The 24,479-nt window shown below is 45.9% G+C and overlaps 1 protein-coding gene across 3 annotated transcripts; it reads left to right on the top strand.

The window, feature by feature from the left end:
• Nucleotides 1-8,075: 8,075 nt before the first annotated feature.
• LOC117668267 (uncharacterized) lies at nucleotides 8,076-20,787 on the top strand. Of its 3 annotated transcripts, none has more exons than XM_034422039.3 (7): nucleotides 8,076-8,239; nucleotides 10,866-10,954; nucleotides 12,962-13,558; nucleotides 15,859-15,976; nucleotides 16,165-16,247; nucleotides 17,006-17,132; nucleotides 19,043-20,787. In XM_034422039.3, the coding sequence occupies exons 3-7, from the start codon at nucleotides 13,145-13,147 to the stop codon at nucleotides 20,224-20,226; spliced, it is 1,926 nt and encodes a 641-aa protein (XP_034277930.2). In that variant the 5' UTR covers nucleotides 8,076-8,239; nucleotides 10,866-10,954; nucleotides 12,962-13,144; the 3' UTR covers nucleotides 20,227-20,787. The 3 variants fall into 3 exon arrangements, with proteins under 3 accessions (XP_034277930.2, XP_034277933.2, XP_034277932.2); XM_034422042.3 differs by having other exon boundaries at nucleotides 8,111-8,239; nucleotides 12,962-13,459; XM_034422041.3 differs by lacking the exon at nucleotides 8,076-8,239 and adding an exon at nucleotides 8,820-8,940.
• Nucleotides 20,788-24,479: the final 3,692 nt, after the last annotated feature.

The following is a 24,479-nucleotide window of genomic DNA, read 5'->3' as shown; positions in this document are numbered from 1 at the left end:
TGGTTCAGTTCCAAGCTGGGAGAAAGATACTGGAAACATGGAGGCTGATTGGAAGGATGGTTTTAATGATGAACAGAACCAACAGGCAGTCCTGGGTCAGCTGACCAATTCGCTTGATCAGTAAATGGATTTTTATACAGTTCGTTCTATCGAATTTTGTAATTTAGAGGCTCGTTTTGTGTATTTTGTTATTTCATTTTAATTAGTTTGCCTCAGGAAGGCCGGCAATGAGTTGGGGGTTTTAATCTTGTTTAACAAACGTAATTAATCCTAGATGCTGGCTTCCTTGGAGGTTTTAATCCTGTCTTGAATGGATTACTTAATCCGCATTTTTAAAAGATGGCCTCCACATTTTCTTTGGGGCTATTAAGAAAGACTAAGTCTGTTTCCTGCCTCCATGTCTCATTTAGGCAAATATAATATTCTGCCTTTTTAATATTTCTCAAAATATTTCATTCTTCTAGGGCAATGATGGTTAACCTTTTTGCCGTTGTGTGCCAAAAGTCGGGGGAGCGCGGGTGTGAGTGTGTGCCCACACCCATAATTCAATGTGCCCCGCCCCCCCCATGCATGCGCACACGACCTCCTGCGCTCCACCCCGTTTTTGGCACGTGATGGCACGGTGGGCCCAGTAGGCCCGTTTTTCACTCTCCCCAGGCTCCAGAGGCTTTCTAGGAGCCTGGGGAATGCGAAAATGGCTTCCCCAGCCTCCCAGAGGCCGGAAATGGTCCAGAGGCTTTCTAGGAGCCTGGGTAGGGTGAAAACAGCCTTCCCCATCCCCCCCAGAGGCCCTCCAGAGGCTGTAAACAGCCTGTTTCCCAACTTCCAGTGGGCCCAGAAGGCCTGAAAATCAGCTGGGTGGCATGCACATGCACGCTGGAGCTGAGCTAGGGCAACGCTCTTGCGTCATCAGGGTGTGTGTGCTAACTTTCTACGACAGAGTCATGAAGTGAAGCAGCAAGCATTATTTGTTGTAAAATACGTTCTTGCAAGAGCAGGTGACCAGCAAAATAGGCACACCCAAGAATAGATTTCAACAGCTTTTTATTCCCTCAACATGAAGCACAAGTCCCTCCCTTGCAACTACAAAGTCACAATGTTCTCTGGAAGGCCTATTTCCCCTCTCCGTGAACTTCCCCATTTTTATCTGTCCCCACCTTTTGCCCTGTTCCCCCTTTTCCTTCTTTAAATTGATTTCTTAACCTGTTTCATTATAATCTTAGAAACATAAACGTAATAAATTGAGGCAAGTACCGTATTTTTCGGAGTATAATACGCACCGGAGTATAAGACGCAGCTTAGTTTTTGGGGAGGAAAATAGGGGGGGGGAAATCTGCCTGCCAGGTAGTCATCTGGCTAGCATCCTTAGTCTGGTCAGATTCAACACATTAGTTTCCTGGTTTTTATCCCCTGCTTGGGGATAAAAAACAGCTTCTGAAGCACAACTGATCTTTGGAGAGAGAAGCAATGAGAAAAGCGGGTAAAACACGGAGATCGCTTCTCTCGCTAGCACCTCCTTAGGGCTGAAAAAAAACTTTAAAAAAGCTACGTTTAGAGTATAAGAAGCACTCAAATTTTCAGCCTCTTTTAGGAGGGAAAAAAGTGCATCTTATACTCTGAAAAATATGGTAGTTAATGTCTCTACTATGTGCCAGACTGCGGTTAAAGCTGTCAGCTAGTCTTTGTACAAGCTGACTCACTTATCAGAACCACAGACCTTTCCTGTTTTCTTTTTCTAATCTTGACCTTTTCCCTAGTATCCTGAATGCTCAATTGAACTTCTAAACACACGTTTCTCAAAACGGCACTTGATTTTTGCAAAAACAACACTTATCTCCATCAGTTTCTTAAAAAGCCCAGAGCTGGTTTCGCTTCTTCTGTGCCAATGTGGATTTATTTAGGTTTAGGGTTTATACCAGGGGTCCTCTAACTTTTTAAACAGGGGGCCAATTCACAGTCCCTCAGACTGTTGGGGGGGGCTGGGGGCGTGGCTAGATGGTCATGTGACTAGGTGGGCGTGGCCAATTTAACAGTCCATTGAACAATGCACACAAATTAAACTTTGTTTTGCTCCTGGGGGTGTTTTATTTGCTTTTGTTTGCATGTTGCTCTTTTGGTTGCCTTTTCTTTTCTTTTTTTAGATCATTTTTTCAGTTGTTTTAGGAGTCTAGTGGTCCCCTTCAAGAAACTCAGTTTTGCAGCAATTCTTCTCAGCCCCACGGAGCATGAGAAATCTCTCTGTCTCTCTTTCTTTCTTTCTCTCTTTCTTTCTCTCTCTCTTTCTCCCTCTCTCTTTCTTTCTCTTTCTCCCTCCCTCTTCTTTTCTCCCTCTTTCTCTCTCTTTGTCTCTCTCTTCTTTCTCTCTTTCTCCCTCCCTCCCTCCCTTTTTCTTTCTCCCTCTTTCTTTCTTTCTCCCTCTTTCTTTCTTTCTCCCTCCCTCTTCTTTTCTCCCTCTTTCTCTCTCTCTTTGTCTCTCTCTTCTTTCTCTCTCTTTCTCCCTCCCTCCCTCTCTTTCTTTCTCTCTTTCTCTCTCCCTCTCTTTCTCTCTCTCCCTTTGTCTCTCTCTCTCTCTCTCTGTCTATCTCTATCTTCTGGAGGTGGGGGAGGTGAAAAATGGGCCGTTTTCATCCGATTTTTTGCCTCCTTTCACCACCACCACTACCCCGCCCATGGGCCCTCCCCTGCCTACCCAGGCCCTTTGGCCTTACCTTTGCGGCAGCAACGTGTGGTCAATGTTGAACCATTGAAATGAGCAGAAGTGGGAAGTGCAGCTGGATAGTGGAAGATAAGGGTGACGGTTGGAGGTGGCTTCCCCAGGGCCCCCATCAGCCAGAAAAAGCCAGCTATGCAGAAAGTGGCTGGGAGGAGAGGGGTCAGGGGCCGTGCTTAACCCCACCACTCCATGGGCTGGATAAATTGGGTCGGCGGGCTGCATTCGGCCCGCGGGCCGTAGTTTGAGGATGCCTGGTTTATACCCTTAGAAAAATAATGCCCCAGAAGTTTCTTGTTCTGGATTCGCCAACTGGACTGTTGATATCGACAGACATTGCAAAGCAGTTCAGCTGCAAAGTTCCGCGGATCCAGTTCCGCGGATTTGCACTGTTGCAGGGGAACTACGATGTACAAGAGGGAGAAGGGCAATTTGCCCAGAACCCCCCTCCCTCACCCAAGCTCCAGCAGAGGCTTTGTGCAAAAAAGAGTCCAGCATTGTGCCGGCAGGCCAAAAAAAGTAAAGATTAGTGTTTCCCCAAATGGTGTTTACAGGTAATCCAGTGGTGGGTTTCTAATGGTTCGCCCCGGTTTGGGCAAACTGGTAGTGGTGGCAGCGGGTGAGCGGAGCCTCACGGACATCATCATGGACATCATCATGGACGCTCTGCACATGCGCAAAAGGTTCTGCACATGTGCAGAAGCGCCACGCGCAAATGAAGCAAGTTCTGAACCGGTAGCAAAGGTAAGTGGAACCCACTACTGAGGTAATCCTCAATTTACAACCATGTGAAGTTGTAACGGCACTGAAAAAAAGTGAATTATGACCGGTTTTCACACTTACAACCGTTGCAACATCCGCGTGGTCACATCTGCTGTGACCCAGGCCCACGTAGTTAATATTAAATGCAAAACAGTTCCCAAAAAACAACCAGATTTTATTAAAACAGCTGAGAATTAACTCATTCTCAGCGTATTCCAAATTAAATGAAAGCAAAGTCCTCAAAACACGATTCTTCAGTTTATCTCTGACCTTGGGATAATTAGGCAAACTGCCAAAGGCTTTTATTGGCAACAGTTCAGGAACAGAAGATGCTGATAAGAAAGAAATACATCCAAACACGAAGCAAATCTCTCAAAGGTTGTTTTCTGGCAAAGAGGCCAAGAGCCGTTGCTAGTCTTTTAAGCCTTATGGGAGGGGCCAATCATCAATCATCTACATAGCTCAGGGCCAGGTTATCTTTGAGACTGCCTTCTGCCGCATAGCTCCCAGCGACTGGTAAGATCCCACAGAGTTGGTCTCCTCCGGGTCCCGTCAGCTAAACAATGCCGGCTGGTGGGCCCGTGGGGGAGGGCCTTCTCTGTGGCTGCCCCAGCTCTCTGGAGCCAGTTACCTCCTGATGTCCGGACCATCCCCACCCTATTGGCCTTCCAAAAAGCGGTGAAGACCTGGCTTTTCTGGCAGGCTTGGGGCCGTTGATCTCGCTCTTGTGATCTGGCGAGATCCGGCCATGAATGGCGTGAATGAGTTTTTAATGTTTTTAATTTTTAAATGTTTTTTTATAATGATTTTTTAAAATGTATTGTGAGTCACCCTGAGTCTTCGGAGACGGGCGGCATATAAATTGAATTAATTAAAATTAAAATTAAAAATCTCTTGGCCCTACTCCCAAGTCATCCTCTCTGCTTTAGCTGCTCCTGCCTTCTGGCAGCTCTTCTCATACATGCATTAGGAACAGGCTCCTCCTGTTCCTCTGCCTCTCTACTGTCAGCCTCTGGAGGCTCCAAAGGCCACACATCACTCCTCGATAGCCCTGGCCCCATCTCTGCCTCCGACGCAGAGCCCTCATCCGGGCCTTCCCCAGCCTCCAGGACTGGCCCATGTTCTTCCTCAGCCTCATCGCTGTCTGATTCCGCTGCCAGCTCCGCAGACTGCGGGCGGACCACAACAACATGATCAAAATTCAGATGCTTGGCAAATGGCATGTATTTATGACAGTTGCAGTGTCCTGGGGTCAGGTGATTATTTTTTGCGACCACCTGACAAGTAAAGTCAATGGGGAGGCCAGATTCGCTTAACAATCGTGTTACTAACTTAACAACTGCAGAGCGGCTTCCAAGGGAAAGGGCAGAGGAAAAGAATAGGAAAAAGCATTTATAGAGAAAAAGAAGAGCAATCAAAGTGTAAGGTCCCAGATGTTTCCCGGAGCCACTGAGATGCCAAACGGAGTGAGACTCGAGGCGAGGCTTGCAAAAATAAGAGCTTTTTATTCTTTGGCCAAAGCAAAAAGGCTGGGTGACAAAACTATACCCAAAACCAGGGGTGAAATCCAGCAGGTTCTGACATATTCCGGAGAACTGGTAGTGGAAATTTTGGGTAGTTCGGAGAACCGCAAATGCCACCTCTAGCTAGCCCCAGAGTGGAGTGGGAATGGAGATTTTGCAGTATCCTTCCCCTGCCATGCCCACCAAGCCACGCCCACCAAGCCACGCCCACAGAACCGGTAGTAAAAAAAATTGGATTTCACCACTGCCCAAAACATACAGACAAAACGCATGTAAGGAATAGCCACACCTCTGCAAAAGGGGCTCAGAGTATTATATACATTTTACCCCGTTAGAAACAAAGTTTACCCAATCAGAGACAAAGGTTCGTTACCAACGTCGTCTTTAAAGCGTTCTTTATTTAGGCCCGTCTCTGTCCACCTTACGGAGCATTCCTATAGCCTTGTGTATTCAGCAGAATGCTTTCAAAATTCAGAATTTATGAGGCAGGAAAACTCCCTACTCCGGTTCCTTTATCTATGGGGCCTGATATTCCTCGGTAAGTTTCTTCTATATTTTCAAGGACGTGCCTAGCTTTGAAGCCAAGAATAGAAAGAAGCGAGATAACAAACTTTGCACTAATGCCAACTAGTAATAAGGTTACAATTTACTAAATTAGAATCAGTTCCTAACAACTAATTTCTGACAGTATCCAATAATATAGGCAGAAGCCAATAACAAAGCTTCATTCCTAATAAATGATTTCTAGCAGTATATCATACCAGAAGCAAACTGTCACTGCGTTTTTTTATTTACCAGCTGAGCTCATTATTTCTGGACTATCAAGACTTTCCGTAGCTTGCCAAGAATCCTTATCAGTAAGCTAAACTGCGCAAGTCTCTCCACCCACATTCTTTCACACACTTTCCTTTGTTCTCTTGCCAGAAAGGTCCGGCTGAGAAATAGCCGGCACGAACTTTTTCAAAAATGTAACTAATTAGATCAGTTAGATGTTTTATTTTCTTTATAACAAATAAATGAGTTTATTAGAAGAAATATCTTCGGGTTTTGTTAAAGTATGCTTGCAAGGAAAAGCCTCGATCCACTCCTCATAATCAAGGTGCGATTATCCCAAAGGCAGAATGGGATTAATCAGCGCCCTGACACAAACAGCAAATATTGGTTTGAGCACTATGCTCCTTCAAAAGGATAATGGGGGGAAGACATAGTTCCAGAAATTCAGGTAGTCCTCAATTTATGATATATCTGAAATATGATATATCTGGACTGAAAAGAGATTTTCAAATGTTACTGCCAGACTCAGCTCATAAGTTGTATTTCCCCTACAGCTTCCAGATACAGGAAGCCCACAACTTACAACCGAGCCCAAAATTTATATTGCTAAGTGAGAAATTTGTTAAGTGAGCTGTGCCCCATTTTACGACTTTCCTCACCACGTTTGTTAAGCAAATCACTGCAGTTTGTAAATTAGCAACACAGTTGTTAAGTGAATCTGTTTTCTCCCATTGACTTTGTTTGTCAGAAGGTCGCAAAAGGGAATCATGTGACCCTGGGACACTGCCACCATCATACATGAGTCAATTGTCAAAAGCGCCAAATGTAAATCACGTGACCATGGGGATGCTGCAACGGTTGTAAGTGCGAAACCTGGTCCCAAGTCACTTTTTTTCAGTGAAGTTGTAACTTCAAACAGTCACTAAATGAACTGTTGTAAGTTGAAGATTATCTGTACTTGTTACTGTTGTAGCCTTTCTATTTTTTTAATTATTGTTAATAAGTAGAATAGAATAGAATAGAATAATAACTATGATCACTTTGAATGTACACTAATTGGGCATACATTAAAATGAAATTCCATTGCATACAGCTCTCAAAGGGTCACCACCTCCAAGATACGCTACATGAACATAACAAAATAAATAAATACATACAAAATTATGCATACACCAGGGGTGAAATTCAGCAGGTTCTGATAGGTTCTGGAGAACCGGTAGCGGAAATTTTGAGTAGTTCGGAGAACCAGCATATACCACCTCTGGCTGGCCCCAGAGTGGGGTGGGAATGGAGATTTTGCAACATCCTTCCCCTGGAGTGCGATGGGAATGGAGATTTTGCAGTATCCTTCCCCTGGAGTGGGGTGGGAATGGGGATTTTGCAGTATCCTTCCCCTGGAGTGAGGTGGGAATGGAGATTTTGCAGTATCCTTCCCCTGGAGTGAGGTGGGAATGGGGATTTTGCAGTATCCTTCCCCTGGAGTGTGGTGGGATTGGAGATTTTGCAGTATCCTTCCCCTGGAGTGGGGAGGGAATGGAGATTTTGCAGTATCCTTCCCCTGGAGTGGGGGGGGGAATGGAGATTTTGCAACATCCTTCAGCCAGGGCTGGGGCGGGAATGGAGATGTTGCAATATCCTTCCCCTGGAGTGCAATGGGAATGGGGATTTTGCAGTGTCCTTCCCCTGGAGTGGGGAGAATGGGGATTTTGAAGTATCCTTCCCCTGGAATGGGACGGGAATGGAGATTTTGCAGTATCCTTCCCCTGGAGTGAGGTGGGAATGGGGATTTTGCAGTATCCTTCCCCTGGAGTGCGATGGGAATGGAGATTTTGCAGTATCCTTCCCCTGGAGTGGGATGGGAATGGAGATTTTGCAGTATCCTTTCCTTGAGTGGGGAGGGAATGGAGATTTTGCAGTATCCTTCCCCTGCCACGCCCACTAACCCACACCCACAGAACCAGTAGTTTTAAAAAAAATGAATTTCACCACTGGCACATACCCCTATATATTATATGACACAGAGAAACAACACAGTCTGGTGTTTAAAAGGACATTTATAATTCCCAGTCTCTTCCCTGTTGGAAGACTTTGCTTTCTTCCAGTAAAGGGAAAAGATGGAAACAACGATGAGAACCACAACTCTCTGCATCCCTGGCTTCAAAGCAACAGGTATAAATAAAAAAAATAAAAAGCCTACAAGATGCCACCTAACATAGGGCGACCCAGCCCTGTTTGGTCCTGGCAGCCTCTAGCTTCTGAAATGAGGAGCGCATGCGCCGGCGGGGGAGGGGGAAGCTCGGCCCTTCGTTGCCACCGGGAATCTTTCTTTTAAGTAAGAGGTATTTTTTTAAAAAAAATCGCCTAGAGCGTCTCGCCTCTCTAGGAAGGAGGGCTCGTTCGCCTTTCCTCCGAGCTTCTTGGAATGGAATGCAGGCGTGGGAGTTTCTCCCAGGATCGGAGCCGGGAGAGTGTGAGTTGCATGCAGCCGCTCCTTTTCACGCACGAAAGCATCGTGGAAAGCCAAACCCTCCAATGCATTAAAAGCGCCTTTCTGGGAAAACTGGGAAGGAGGCTCGAGGAATGGTGGGGAAAAAGGAATCGGGTGCGTGGGAAAGGGGTAGGGGCCGCCTGGAGGATGCCTCCCCTGCAGAAGCTCGGCGCCTTCCACGATCCTAACCTTTGCTAGCTGCCCCCTCTGACTTCCCTGCTCCCCACGTAACCCGTTTCCTGATCTCGGATGGTGCTGATGAAATAAAATCCCTGGAGGGTCCCAGGCTTAGCCTCCCACCTCAAAGGTCTGGTGGGGGTTAGAACGCAGAATAACAGAGTTGGAAAGTGCCTCATCTATTTTATTTATTTTATTTATTTTATTTTATTAGATTTTTATACCGCCCTTCTCCCACTGGACTCGGGGCGGTGAACAGCCAAGAATAAAAACCATCACATACAAAAATTTAATTTTTTCAAAAAAAATGTTGGCTCAATAAATTTAAAACACCCCAACTAAAATCAAATTAACAATTAAAAATATCTAACAGCAGCAAGATTGTTGATAGCACAACATTGGAAGAAGGACTTTTTGCCTACTATTGATGACTGGATATTGAAAGTAACTAATTTAGCTGAAATGGCTAAAATTTCAGCATATTTGAAGGATCACACACAAGAAAGGTATATACAGGAGTGGAGAAGATGGATTGATTACATTAAAAATAAGTATCAGACTAAAAAATATCAAATAGTTTATGAATGATTTTTTTTTTAAACTGTATAAGCGCTATATAAGTGATATTAGAAGGATTATGTTTAAGAAGTAGGATTTTATCTATGGGGGGTTAAGATTTTTTTTTTAGGGGGTGTTAGTTTAATGGTTGGTTAAGCAAGTTAGTTTATTGTTAAAAGTTAATAGAAATACCTTGTGTTCTGCTCTGGGAAGTCGGGGAGGGGGAGGGGGGGTTGGGTGGGAGGGTTGTGGGGAAAATGTGTTTGTTTCACCAATAAAACTTTTTCAATTAAAAAAAACAAACAAACAATTAAAAATATCTAAGGGAGGAGAGGGGGGTTAAGCCAGCCTGGCTTGATGAAATAAAAAAGTTTTAAGGGCATGGCGAAAAGAACGGAGATCTGGGATCCTACATATCTCCAGGGACAGATGGTTCCAGAGGACAGGTGCTGCCACAGAGAAGGCCCTCCCTCTGGGGGTCGCCAGCCGACATTGTCTGGCCGACGGCACCCTGAAGAGTCCCTCTCTGTGGGAGTGTACTGGCCGGTGGGAGGCTATCGTAGGCAGAAGGGGGTCCCCTAAGTACCCAGGCCCTAAGCCATGGAGCGCTTTAAAGGTGGTAACTAACACCTTGAAGCGCACCCAGAAGACCACTGGGAGCCATTGCAACTCACGCAGGAGGGGTGTCACATGGGAGCCTCCGGGTGCTCCTCAAGGGGAGCCCCATGTAGAGAGCATTACAGTAGTCCAGGCGGGAGGTAACGAGTGCCTGAGTGACCATGTCTAGTCCAACCCTCTGAGCCAACATCAAGTATTCCCCTCCATTTAAGAGATTCAGACTGGAATTAGATTGGAACCCAGTAGGGCTCATCAAAGATGCAGATACAGATTAACAGAGTTGGAAGGGACCTTTTAGGTCATCTAGTCCACCAACTGGTGGTCCGTGGACTACTGGTGGTCCTTGAGAAAATTTTGGTGGTCCTCAGAAAAATTATTTGAATTTTTTTATATTGCACTAAATCAGGAGTCCTCAAACGACGGCCCCTAGGACAAATACGTACAATGAACATTTGTGTTGCTGCAGAGAGTCTCCCCCTTCAGGGTCTTTTTGTGTGGGTTGGAGAGGGACAGAAATTCCGATGTGGGGTCTGCTTCAGCCTCCTGGTGCAGGGCTTTCGGCGAAGGCTGGAGGGAAGTGCTGCTGGTGGGTGAAGAGCCGGAGGGCCTTGTTCCAGTGGGACTGCATCATGGCCTGGAACTGGCTAACCATCTCAGCCCGCTGAGCCTCCAAGCACCGGTACCTGGCCTTGCACTCCCACAGGTCTTCCCTCTGCTTGGAAAGCCTATGCTCATAGTCCTCAGAGAGGTGTTTCTGCTGAGCCTCCTTCTCGGCCAGATCCAATTTGAACTGAGCTGTTTTGTCAACTCTTTCTCGTGGTGGCTGCTTAGCTCCAACAACTACTTCCTGTTGGGGCCCTAAGGAGCCCGGGCGGGTAGGGGAGGAGTGGCTGGGAGGGGAGGGGCGAATAGAGGCCGTTGAGGCACTCTTCGACATGAGTGACATCAAGTTGACCATGCCTACCCAGTCACATGACTACCTAGCCTCGCCCACCCAGCTGGTCATTAGGCAGATCATATTAGTGGTCTGCGGGATTTAAAATTATGAATTTAGTGGTTCCTGAAGTCCGAAAGTTTGGGGACCCCTGATCTAGTCCAACACCATCACCCTGCCCAAGCAGGAGACCCTACGCCATCTCTGACAAGTGGCAGTCCGCTCTCTTCTTGAAAGCTTCCAGTGATGACGCTCCCATGACTTCTGAACTTCTGTTCCATTGGTTGATTGTTGTGTCAGAAAATGTCTCCTTATTTCCAGGTTGAATCTCTCCTTGTTCAGTTTCCATCCATGATTCCTTGTTTGGCCTTCAGGTTCAAGTTAAGTGCCATGAAAACAGATTGAAGCAGGTAAGAATCTTTAGCCTTGTAAAAAAAAAAAAAAAGAAAAGGTAACCAAAAGGGATTTAATATCCCTGTTGAAGTATTTGATGAGACCCCCTACAGAAGAAAGAAAGGGGTTGTCCGGGATTGTCCCATAGTGCAGAATAAGTAATTCAATTTTACAAAAAATGTTATGATGATGATGATGATAATAACAACAACAACAACTTTATTGACATTGTACGTGTATACACAGAATACCCATACAATGAAATTCACTTAACACCTAAAGACCAGGTCCAACAGACATAACAATCCCCAAACACACTCCCACCCACCACAATTCCCCACCCCTAAACCAGTGGTGGGTTCCTCCTGGTTCCACCCGGTTCCACCGAGCCGGTAGCGGTGACGATATGACGTCAACGAACCGGTTCTGCCCCCCTGCCCCCCCTTGCATTATTCTTATCTTTTATTTGCCCCTCCCCCATCTATTGCTGTCTCCTGAATCCCAGCTAATCGGCTAGAAGGAAAAAAAACTGTTTAAACTCTTGCCATGGGGCTTCAAAGGGCCGCCCTACAGCTGATCAGTGTTAAAAGGCAGTGTGGTGGTAGACCGGTGCCTCCAAAAAAAATGAGTAGACTGGTGCCTCCAAAAATAAATGGGTAGACCAGTGCTTCCAAAAACAAATGAGTGGACTGGTGCCTCCAAAAATAAATGGGTAGACCAGTGCCTCCAAAAACAAATGAGTAGACCCGGTGCCTGCAAAAATAAATGGGTAGACCGGTACAGCTCAGTAAGCAGTTAAAAGCCTGGTAGACCAGTACCTCTGCTAAATCCTAAAGAATTGTCACATGACCATCAAGCCACACCCACAAAATAAGCCACGCCCACAGAACCGGTAGTAAAAAAAATTTAGAACCCACCCCTGCCCTAAACCACCCAAACATCCACACAACAGATCAAGTAATGCTGTCCGACAGCTCACTGATGGTGGCCCTTTAGTTCATTGTTGAATGCAATTATAGCTCTGGGATAAAAACTATTCAGAAGACGTGTGGTCCGAATTTTAATTGTTCTGTATCTTCTGCCAGAAGGCAACAGTCCAAAAAGATTGTAAGCAGCATGGGAAGAGTCTCTTGAGAATGTTATGCAACTTTCTCAAACAGCGAGATTTGAAGATGTCGTCCAGGGCTGGTAGCTGGAGCCCGATGATATTCTGGGCAGTTTTAATGATTCTCTGTAGAGCGTTTTTGTCCGCTACAGAGCTGCTCCCATACCATGCAAGAATGCGGTATGTCAGGACACTCTCAATGGTGCTGCGATAGTAGGACAGAAGTAGATGCTGAGATAGATTTATCTTCCTGAGCATTCTCAGGAAGTACAGCCTCTTCTGTGCCTTCTTCACAAGCATGTTAGCATTCATAGTCCATGAGAGTTATATCTCCTTCGAGATATAAATGATAATGGTGAAACTGTCAAACACTATTAGGCTTTGAATAACAGAGTTGGAAGGGACCTTGTAGGTCATCTAGTCCAATCCCCTGTTCAAGCAGGAGACCTTATACCATTTCTGACAAGTGGCTGTCCAGTCTCTTCTTGAAAGCTTCCAGCGATTAAGCCCCCTCAACCTCCGAAGGCAAAGCTGTTCCATGGGTTGATTGTTCTCACTGACAGAAAATATCTTCTTATTTCTAGGTTGAATCTTTCCTTGTTCAGTTTCCATCTATTATTCCTTGTCTGGCCTTTGGGTGCCTTGGAAAATAGCTTGACCCCCTCCTCTCTGTGACAGCTACTGAAATATTGGAATACTTCTATCATGTCAACCCTGGTCCTTCTTTTCGACTAGCCAAACCCAAATTCCTGCAACCGTTCCTAATATGTTTTTGTCTCCCACACCAGGAGAGAAAAAAGCTGCAGGCCCATAGACTTTGGCTCTGCAAAGATATTTATTATATAATCAAGTGGACCAAAACTGTCTGGACGGGACCGTCATCCTCTGTGGTTCTGATTATTTTTCTCTTTTTTCTTAGACCATCTTCCTTCACGTATCAGATCTTTGCTCTTGGAGATAAATGACTCGCTGTCCTTGTGGGATCCATCTGCAGCCTCATTGTGCAGTTCAGTCTCTAAGAACGAAAGCAACTTTGTAGAGAAGAGAGATTTTGTATTTTTTTGGGCCCTGGTGGAAACTACATTGGAGTTATAAAGATAAAATGGACGTCGAAAGGCCAGCAGGATTGGGTGCCGCAAAGGGCCTCTCTGCCTTTGAGGACAGGACCAGTAGTGTGTCATGGAAAAGCACCAGGCAGAAGATTCTGCATGAAGAAGTCATCAGTTCTGATGTTCATCGTTTGTTCTTCAGGAATTTCTGCTATCAAAAGGCCAAGGGGCCCAGGGAGGTTTGCAGCCAACTCCATCAGCTTTGTCATCAATGGCTGAAGCCAGAAAGCAGCACCAAAGCTCAGATGGTGGACATGGTGGTGTTGGAGGAGTTTCTGGCTGTCCTGCCCCCAGAAATGGAGAGCTGGGTGAGGGAATGCGGAGCAAAGACTTGTTCCCAGGCGGTGGCCCTGGCCGAAGGTTTCCTCCTGAGTCAAGCAACGGATGAGGGGCTAGTAGAGAAGCAGGTGAGAGATTTCACCTTGGCATGGAGCAGGGGTGTGAAACGTAAGGCCCGCGGGCCACATTTGGCCTGCGGGGTGCTTAGATCTGGTCCGCAGGGCCGCCCTGGAAACAATAAAGGACCAGCCCGTGGTGTCTCTGCCAGTAAAAACGGAGCTTGGGAGGGCTGTGTGGAGCCCTCCCAAGCTCTGTTTTCAACTGTGATGGCCTCCTGCAACCCTCCGCCACAGGAGGACCCTGTTCCTAGTGCATGTATACGCAGAGCTGCCAGAAGGCAAGAGCAGCTAAAGCAAAAGGGACAACTTAGGAGTAAAGCAAGGAGATGATTGAGAGAAACAAAGGCACTTGGGGCCTTTTGCAGGAAAGCAACGTTGCTAACTCTGTTTCCAGTCGGCATCTCTTGTTTGTTTCTGAACTCCGTGGGGTTTTGCCAAGTAAGGCCTTTGGCAGGGTGTCAAAGAAGATAAAGGTTGGTGATTATCCCGAAGGACTTCTTCCAAAGGACTTGTTTTGCAACTAATTGGGACTCAGCTGGGAATCAACAAAATGCTCAGCTGTTACAATAAAATAGGTTAGTTTAAGACTAATTGTGTCTTGTAATGACTCAGTAAGCCTAGGTCACAACAGAAGGTACGTGCTGAGAACACCAGAAATGATTGTTCTGCTTTACACTGTAGCAGTCGGATCACAGCTGGAATACTTGCATTGGGTCCAGCTTTGATTGACACCACGCAAGAAGAATGCCGAGAAATTGGAAACGGGCAGAGAAGAGCCACAAAGGTTGAGGGACTAGAGTTTAAATCCTAGAAAGAGTAGCTAAAACAAACTGGGCACGTTTCACCTAAAGAAGGGAAGTGTCAGCATTTCACGCTGCACTTACTCCAATGCTGACATAAGAAGAGAAGCGGAGGCATTTGGAAAGAGTCATTTGACCCTTCACCTACTTATTTTCACTGGAGAGAATATCACCTAGGAGATGGGATGGGAGGGGGGAAATTCCTTTGAGGGGAGCAGTAGATTAGGGGCAGAGTGACGGGGAAAATGGCCAATGAGTATAGAGGAGTGGGGAAAAGAAAAGGAGGGTTTGCCTGAGGAAGCCAGACTTGGCTGCAATGAGTCCGAGTTAGAATGTGCGTGCTTAATAAATTAGAGGGTTTTTTTTCGAAGACTTGGTTTGAAATGCAATTTATTCAAGACGACTTCGAAACCTGACAGGAAGGAGCTGGGGAACCATGGCAGCAGTCTTCCAAAATTTAAGAATTGTCATATTGATTCTCTGTGGGACAAGGAATACTTCATATCCATCTTTACAATGGGAGATACAAAATCAAAATAAAGGAGGAATTTCCTCACTTTGAGAGCTTTTAAGCAATGGAGCAGCCTATCCTCTGGAGCTTCTATCCCGGAGGTTTTCAAGTCAAGTCTGGGCAGCCATTTCAATCAATCAATCAGAATCAATCAGAACAGAGCTGGAAGGGACTTTGAAGGTCTTCTAGTCCAGTCCCCTGCTCAAGCACACCATTTCAGACAGGTGGCCGTCCAGCTCAAAAACCTCCAGTGATGAAGCACCCACAACTTCTGGTGGCAAGCTGTTCCACTGGTTTATTGTTCTCACTGCTAGGATGTTTCTCCTTAATCCCAGATTGCTTCTCTCCTTGATTAGTTTCCATCTGTTGTTTCATGTCTTGTCTTCTGGTGCTTTGGAAAATAAGTTGACCTCCCTCTTCTTTGTGGCAGCTTCTGAAATACTGGAATACTGCTATCATATCACCGCCTTCCCCCCTAGTCCTTTTCTCTAGATTAGACATACCCAGTTCCCTCCACCGTTCTTCATATTGATCTGGGGTGTTTGAGGATTGGACTAAAAGACCTCCAAGATGCCTTCCAATCAGTGGTGAAATTCAATTTTTATTTTACTACCGGTTCTGTGGGCGTGGCTTGGTCAGTGTGGCAAGGGAAGGATACTGCAAAATCTCCATTCCCTCCCCACTCCTGAGGGAAGGATATTGCAAAATCTCCATTCCTACTCCACTCGGGGGCCAGCCAGAGGTGGTATTTGCCGGTTCTCCGAACTATTCAAAATTTCCGCTACCAGTTCTCCCGAACATGTCAGACCCTGCTGGATTACACCCCTGCTCCCAATGCTAGGATTCCATGATTATTCTACAGGAATGAGCCCAATTCCACTCCAAGGATAGACAGAGGAGGTTTCAAGGTTAGGATCGGATGAAAAGAATTCCATCCATCTTGTGTGTGTCCTCACCCTATCTCCTCCATTTTTATCCCTTTCTGGCTGGTGTTTCAGGTGCCAGAAGCGTTGACGGAGACACAACCCAAAGAAAAGGAAGATGGGTCCACTTCTTCTCAGGAGCATCTCTTTGGGAAGGTCTCTAAAGAGGATCCAACTCCGGTCACCTCCCTATGTAAGTGAAGGTATCTTATCCAGTAGAAGCAACGGAGCCACGGCTCCTTTCATTCACGAAACTTTTCTTACGATCAAATATTTGGTCAGCAGACGCAAAAGTGATGTTTGATAGGATGATAAAGTTCGCAGAAGACATTCATGTGGCTTTTAAATATTCCACTTCCAACACCTTTTTCTTGCTCGTAGGGAATGGAAAGGCGTTGGTGGTAATCCCTGAAACATCTCCTGTTTGTGATGAAGCCGAAACAGAATTTGGGTCACCATCTCAGGTAGGGGAAGATTCCTCACAGCAGGAAAGATTTGGGGTGAGGTGGGAAGTCCCAAGTCCCTGCCATGGAAATTAGGGCAGTTGCTCTTTAGCAAGGGAAGGTAATGTAAATCAAAATTTATTTACTTGAGGAATAGTTTATTTACTGAAATGAAGGCAGCTGGACTGAAGAAACTTCCTGGATAAGAAATGAAATGTTTTCAAGCAAAAGTAAAGGAAGTCCAGTTTCCGGCCTCCGGAGGGTCTCCTGGGGAGGTGGGGAAGACCGTTTTTGCCCTCCCCAAGCTCATAGAAAGGCTCTGGAGCCTGGGGAGAGAGAGAAATGGGCCTACCGGGCCCACTGGGCCATCGCATGCAAGGAGAGGGGGGGAAGGGGGGGAAGTGTGCGTGGGGTGCATAGAATTATGGGTGTGGGCACACGTGCGCACGACACCCCTTCTCCTGCTCCTGGCACGCGATGGCAAAAAGATTAGCCATCTCTGCCCTATACCATTTCAGACAAATGTTTGTCCAATCTCTTCTTAAAAACTTCCAGTGTGGGAAAACCCACAACTTCTGGAGGCAAGTAGTTCCGCTGTTTACTTGTTCTGTCAGGAAATTTCTCCTTAGTTCTAGGTTGGTTCTGTCCTTATCTTTAAGAAAATGCTTATTTCCTCCATGGCCAAATTTGCTTTTTTAGGATGTGTCAAACGAGGAAGACAACTTTCAAGAAACCCTTCCTGGGACTTCTCTTAAAAACACATTTTCTTCCTCTTTCAGGGCTCAGTATCCTTTGAGGAGGTGGCTGTGTATTTTGTGGAGGAGGAATGGGAGATTCTGGATTCTAACCAAAAAGCTTTGCACAGGGAAGTCATGCTGGAAAATTCTCAAAACGTGACCGCTCTGGGTAAGGGCCCTTCTTTGCTCTGTGTTGGGTTCATTTGTGGAATACCGTTGTAGTCGGAGGACATCTTCCAGATAGAAGAAGACATTCTGTTTATCTGTTTATTTTCCTTCTTTATGTGACATTTATCACCTCAATCTACTAGGACAGAGTTCCCCAACTTTCTGGATTGGCGGCCTGGAGTGAGCGGAGGGGGGAAAGGGGGGATGGTTTTATGGAAAGGGCAGGCGCATGCGTGCGAACACCTGTTGCTTGCGTGAATAGGGCTGCAAGTACCCGTGACAATGCTTGCGCAAGTGGGGCTGTGAGCGCCTGCAACAATGCACGCATTTGCGACAACGCTCACATGAGTGGGGCTGCGAGTGCCAATGCGAGTGGGGCCGCAAGCACCTGCCTGAGGAGGGCTGCGAGCACCGTGACACTTGCGGTAATGCTTGTGCGAGTGGGGCTGGGCAACTGAATGGAGCTGAGTGTTTACTGACCGGGTGCCCTTCCTGTTGCCGATGCAGAGTTTTGTTCAGCAGATATTGTGCCCAGAGAGGGAAATATCTGTCTCTACCTACGATCGAACGCACAACCTCCTGATTGTGAGGCAAGAGCTCCTCCTCTTGCCTAAGCTGTGCATTATGAAGAAAAATGTTAACCGTCACCATCACACACCTGTTCAACATTTATGTGAAGCCGCTGGGCGAGATCATCCGTGGTTTTGGGGTGGAGTACCATCAGTACGCTGATGACACCCAGCTGTACATCTCCACCCCGGATCACCCCAACGATGCCCTTGAAGTGATGTCCCGGTGCCTGGAGGCCGTACGGATCTGGATGGGGAGGAACAGGCTCAGGCTCAACCCATCCAAGACCGAGTGGCTGTGGTTTCCGACGTCCCGATATAGCCAGTTGACGCCATCACTGACTATTGGGGGCGAATCATTGGCCCCCACGGAGAGGGCTCGCAACTTGGGCGTCCTCCTGGATTCACGGCTGTCTTTAGAAGAGCACTTGACGGCCGTGACCGGGAGGATTTTTTATCAGGTTCGCCTGATTCGCCAGTTGCGTCCCTTTCTAGATCGGGACTCGTTACGCACGGTCACTCATGCCCTCGTCACCTCCCACCTGGACTATTGTAATGCTCTCTACATGGGGCTCCCCTTGAGGAGCACCCGGAGGCTCCAACTGGTGCAGAGTGCGGCCGCGCGGGTGGTAATGGGAGCGACATGGCGCTCCCATGTAACACCTCTCCTGCGCGAGCTGCACTGGATCCCGGTGGTTTTCCGGGTGCGCTTCAAGGTTTTGGTTACCACCTTTAAAGCGCTCCATGGCTTAGGGCCTGGTTATTTACGGGACTGCCTACTACCACCACTAGCCTCCCACCGGCCAGTACGCTCTCATAGAGAGGGACTCCTCCGGGTGCCGTCAGCCAAACAGTGTTGACTGGCGGCCCCTAGGGGGAGAGCCTTCTCTGTGGGGGCACCTACCATCTGGAATGAGCTCCCCCCGGAGATACGGAGGATCCCGGATCTGCGCTCCTTCCGCCGTGCTGTGAAGACCTTTTTATTCCATCAAGCGGGCTTGGCCTGATCTCTTCCCTTTTTAAATATGTAAATTTTAATCTGTTTTTAAATTATTGGGGTATTTTAATTTGTCTGGGCCAAATAATTTAATTTGATTTTATCGGGTTTTTAATTTTTTGTATTTATGTATTTTATTGTTGGCTGTTCACCGCCCTGAGTCCTTCGGGAGTAGGGCGGTATACAAATCAAATAAACTAAACTAAACTAAACTAACTAAACATAACATTTTACGGTTTCAGGATAGTTCCTTCTTCCGTGTGTGTACAGCTGATTTTTTGTGGTAAACTTAATTCTATTTCTGCTCAAAATATTGTCTTTTCTCTTTTTCTTTGCTTTCTAAAGCGACCTGTGAACAGGAGACAGAAAATTTTAAGGAGGAGAGCACAGCACAGTTGCAAACAACGCAAAACGAAGCGGATGAAGAGACATTTGGAAATCAAGAGGAAATGAACAGTAGTGAAAAAAACTGTGACGTAAATGGAAGGCAGGATTCCTATCCATCGGGAGGCACGGAAGTGCACGTCACCCCCCACGAAGAGTGTGGAGAAGGCGTCGGTGAGAGCAGTGACCTTACGAAGTACGAAGGTATCCACAGCGGGCAGAAACCTTACGTATGCGTGGACTGTGGAAAGAGCTTCTGGCAGAGAGCTCAGTTCAGGATCCACGAAAGAATCCACACTGGGGAGAGGCCGTTTAAGTGTGCCGAGTGTGGAAAGGGCTTCACGGTGAGAGGTCACCTGATCAACCACGAAAGAATCCACACGGGGGAGAAGCCCTTCAGGTGCATGGACTGCGGCAAGAGCTTCAGTCACAACAGTGCCCTTTCTCGTCACGAAAGGACCCACACGGGGGAGAAGCCCTTCAAGTGCACGGACTGTGGGAAGGGCTTCTGTCACGGAGGCAAACTTCGGATCCACGAAAGAATCCACACAGGGGAGAAGCCGTTTAAATGTACGGAGTGTGGAAAGGGCTTCAGCATGACGGGACACCTTGCGAATCACGAAAGGATCCACACGGGAGAGAAGCCCTTTAAGTGTACGGACTGCGGCAAGAGCTTCAATCAGAACAGCAGCCTTATGACCCACAAAAGAATCCACACGGGGGAGAAGCCATATCACTGTCTGGAGTGTGGCAAGAGCTTTAGTCACAACAGTGCCCTTACTCGTCACGAAAGGACCCACACCGGCGAGAAACCTTTCGAGTGCCCGGACTGTGGAAAGAGTTTCAGTCAAAACAGCAGCCTAATGACCCACAAAAGAATCCACACGGGGGAGAAGCCATATCGTTGTTTGGAGTGTGGAAAAAGCTTTAGTCACAACAGTGCCCTTACGCGTCATGAAAGGACCCACACCGGGGAGAAACCATTTGAATGCCCGGACTGTGGGAAAAGCTTCAGTCAGAATAGCAGCCTTATGACCCACAGAAGAATCCACACGGGGGAGAAGCCATATCAGTGTCCGGAGTGTGGAAAGAGCTTCTGTCAGAGTGGTCAATATATGATGCACAAAAGAATCCACACGGGATAGAAGCCAAATTCATGGTGCGCGCATACAACTTTATTCAGGTAGTAAACGTATGAAACAAAAGAATCAACCAGAGAAAAGCCGTCTGGATCATTGGAGTGCAGAAAGAGGAATTTTGCTTCAAATAAAAGGTCAAGGGAGAAATGTTTGAATATGTGATAGTGATGTTACTGCGCATGAGGTAATCGGTGTAATTATAAATGTGCTGGAGTGAGGGAAGAGATAGTGCTTGACTATTCATTTAGAGATTGTTCAGGCACAATAGCATTAAAAAAAGTGATTAATGATCAGTCCTCGCACTTATGACCATTGCAACATCCCCACGGTCATGTGATCAAAATTTGGGCACTTGGCAACTGGAGTGTATTTACGATGGTTGCACTGTCCCTTTCTTGCAACCAGGTAGCTGCTAACTCTACAGTCCTTTGACCAATTTCTGGGTGGGGTTCCTGCCCCTAAACTGTACATTTGTGGGTAGTATACCCTGTTTCCCCTAAAATAAGACATTCCCTGATAATAAGCCCAATTGGGCTTTTGAGTACATGCCCTAAAATAAACCCCCCCCCCAAAATAAGCTTTCCCTGAAAATATTTAAATGCATGCACAGCCGGTCCCCACTATTTCCTTTGGTTAGGGTTAGGGAGACAGAGCTGGAAATCAGGTAAGATGGCAAGAGGAGCCCCATTTTGCTCCACGCGCCCCAAAATAATAAAACATCTCGGAAAAGAAGGCCAAGCACTTATTTCGGGGGTCAAAAAAAATATAAGGGTCTTATTTTCGGGGAAATATGGTATTTAATAATTACCCGAGTATTACATTTATTATTTCATCCTAATTTTAATCTTGTCTTTTGGCCATAACCATTTTCTATCCAAATCAGCCAACCTTGCTCATGTCGAAACCTTTGTTGATATGTGAGATTATATCACATTGGTCTACAATTACATTTTTAACGCAATAGCACTTAGACTTATAGACCGCTTCACAGTGCTTTACAGCTCTCTCTAAACAATTTGCAGAGTCAGCATCTGGCTCCCAACAATCTGGCTCCTCATTTTACTGATCTTGGAAGGATGGAAGGCTGAATCAACCTTGAGTCGGTCAGAATCAAACTGCACTCAACTGGCAGTCAGCAGAAATAGCCTGCAGTACTGCATTTTAACCACTGTGCCACCACAGCTCATAATAGTAATAAACATAGTAACCCATTGCCACCCTTGCTAGAAAACTGGCATCCATCCAAGGCCACCCATCCTTGCTTGAGTGGTTAAAAGATGCAGTAACCTACTCAAACACAGTAAAAAAAATCTTCCTCCTCCGTTAACTTTGGCATTTTTACATCTTGGAGTCTGGCTTCCCTACTGTTCTGCCCCAGCTTCGGATTCCCAGAGAATGTGACACACACCAAGCTTCGCAAACACTGTTTAATTCCAAACAAACCCCTTTCAAAAATGCAGGCTTCCCGTGCAAAGGGTCCTTATCAAAATTATTAAGAACAAAGTCCGACAAAGGTTGGCAACCAGCCCAGAAAACCAGATATGAGAAGTCGCTCGCTCTCCAAGATGCTCTGTAGTAATGAGACGTTGTTTCTAGCAAGAAAGCACTAGCTGCGTGCGACTAAAATAGGCTAAGGGAGTGGCCAATTATCCTCAAGCCCTACTCTTGAGTAGACCTCCTCCTCCTGAGTAGCCACTCCTGCCTTTTGGCAGCCCTGCGTGCCCGAGCATTGAGGAGAGGCTCCTCCACTTCGCGCTCTCCACTGGAAGGAGCCTCTGGATGTTCTGAAGGCCCTGGCTGAGTCTCTGCCTCTGGCATCACATCCTCTTCGGCCTCCTCGCTGTCCGACGCGAGCGCCGGCTGCGCAGGCTGCTGGCGCGACACCACACCAGCCTCCTCCTCGTCGGGATCAGCCACGATCCGCACAGGCCGCTGGCAGGCCACAACACCTACCGAGCTGTTCAATAGCCATCGAAAAGGAAGAGGCCTTCTCTCTTGAGTCTGGGCTCTCTTTAGTATTTACTTATTGATATGGCAATAAATTTATTGTGGTAAGATGGGCGGTCAATACATTTCATAAATAAATATTTTGTATTTATTAACTGCCCATTTTCCTCAAAGAGAGGCTCTAGATCCAGCAATCCTCTTGTGCTTTTTCTATCCCAACTGATCCTTCCACCCAGCCTCCCTGCAAAGCCACTTATCTTAGCCACACCCTTTCTTCATAATGCTATATTCGCATTTCTGTAATGATATTATCCCAAGAATCGGGATCTAATGAATTTTCTAGTTGTTCCAACCTTCCTGTTGTCTTAATATTAGTTAAGACCGAACAGCTGCTTTCACAGAAGGAGCAGTGGCCTTGTTATCCCCAGCAGTAAGAGAGTCACTTCCATCTTTACTTGCCTAGTATAAACTCTGATTCGTGGTCTTGTTTCTGAAGCCAATATGCTGGGCAGTGCTTCCAGCGTTACACCTAGAGTACATGAACCAGTCTCTCCTTCTAATGGCCAGTTCTTTCCCCTTTTTTTCATTCCTAGCACTTTTGGGCCACATTGAGTCTGAGACAATCCCACTGCTGCCACCAATTGTGGGGTTGTTTTCTTGAACCACCAACAATCAGATTGACCCGGACTCAATAGAGACAAAGCTCTGGAAACTTGGACAGTTGGTTAGGTTTTTGTATCTTCTTTTGATGACTAAGGGACGCAGTGGTTCAGTGGCTATGATGCTGAGCTTCTCGATCGAAAGGTTGGCAGTTCAGTGGTTCGAATCCCTAGTACCGTGTAACAGGGTGACTTCCCGTTACTTGTCCCAGCTTCTGCCAACCTAGCAGTTCGAAAGCATGTAAAAAATGCAAGTAGAAAAGTAGGGACCACCTTTGGTGAGAAGGTAACAGAGTTCCATGCTCCTTTGGTGTTTAGTCATGTCAGCCACATGACCACGGAGATCTCTTCGGACAGCGCTGGCTCTTTGGCTTTGAAATGGAGATGAGCACTGCCCCCTACAGTCGGGAATGACTAGCGCACATGTGCCAGGGGAACCTTTACATTTACCTTGCTGGCTAGGGGAAATTTTTATTTTTCAAAAGGAAAGTTTACAAATAAAAAGGAACTGTAAATTATAAATCTGTTCAGAAACTAATCTATATTAACTATTTTCTACAAGCTGTTTAGCTATATTATATTCTTTAAAGTCCAATTTAGACTTAGACTTAGAATAACTCTATTGTCACTTTGAATGTACACTAGTCGGCATACATTAAAAAGGAAATTTCGTTGCATTCAGCTCAAAGGGTCACCAACTCCAATATACGCTACATGAACATGATAAATAAATAAATACAAAATTATGCATATACCCACCGGTATATTACATGACACAGAGAAACAACACAGTCTAGTTTGGATGTATGCATGTACATGGTGAGAGAAACAAATCTTGTGAGTTTACCAGACGGATGGCATAGGGAACAAAACTCTCACAGAATCTGGAAGTCCTGCTAGAAATATTTCAAAACTTCCTCCCAGAGGGAGCAGCAGAAACAGTCTGTGAAATGGGTGTGTGGATCCTCTTAACAATGTTATAGTTTCACTATAATCTCACATCTTTCTATTCTATATGTCAGATACATTTATTTATTTCTGACCTCTCAATTTCTCCCGTCTTAATCCGTATATATTCTTAGGGTTATTCTCTGTAGGGGTATGCTCCTTTTTAACATAATTCAATCTGTCAATTCAAATTTGTTTTCTATTTCGCTCCTGTCCAAATCTTGATATTTTCCCTCCCACTTTTTTTTACTTGTTTGTCCTTGGCTGGGATTCTTGATTCTTCTCTTCTTATGAATATTGGCTCCAACTGAGAGAAATGGTTTTGGAGAACTTTTCTCTCGTACAGTTCCAAGGGAAAGAAATAAATCTCTTTCTTCTCAGCTGTCTCAGCTGCTGTCTGCTTTCCTTTTGCCTCCTCTCACTAGGGAAGCTTGTCTTTTAATTTGCCTCTTTATTTTTATATTTTTTATTTACATTTTTGTTATTTTTTACAAACATATCAATGCGTGAACAGCGTGGCACCTGGGTGTCATACATTCCAATACAAACAAAACTAATAGAATTAATCATAGTTATTACATTCAATCAATTTATATATTTCTAATAATGATACACATTTATATTAAATTACAATATGTCATTATTCAATTATTCCACATTTTCTCATTATTACTTTATTTTATTGTATAAAAGTGTATACACTAA

Source organism: Pantherophis guttatus, chromosome 2, assembly GCF_059756535.1.
Source record: "Pantherophis guttatus breed Tessera chromosome 2, ASM5975653v1, whole genome shotgun sequence".
In the NCBI taxonomy this organism is placed as follows: domain Eukaryota; kingdom Metazoa; phylum Chordata; class Lepidosauria; order Squamata; family Colubridae; genus Pantherophis; species Pantherophis guttatus.
This window is presented reverse-complemented; position numbering and strand designations above follow the sequence as displayed.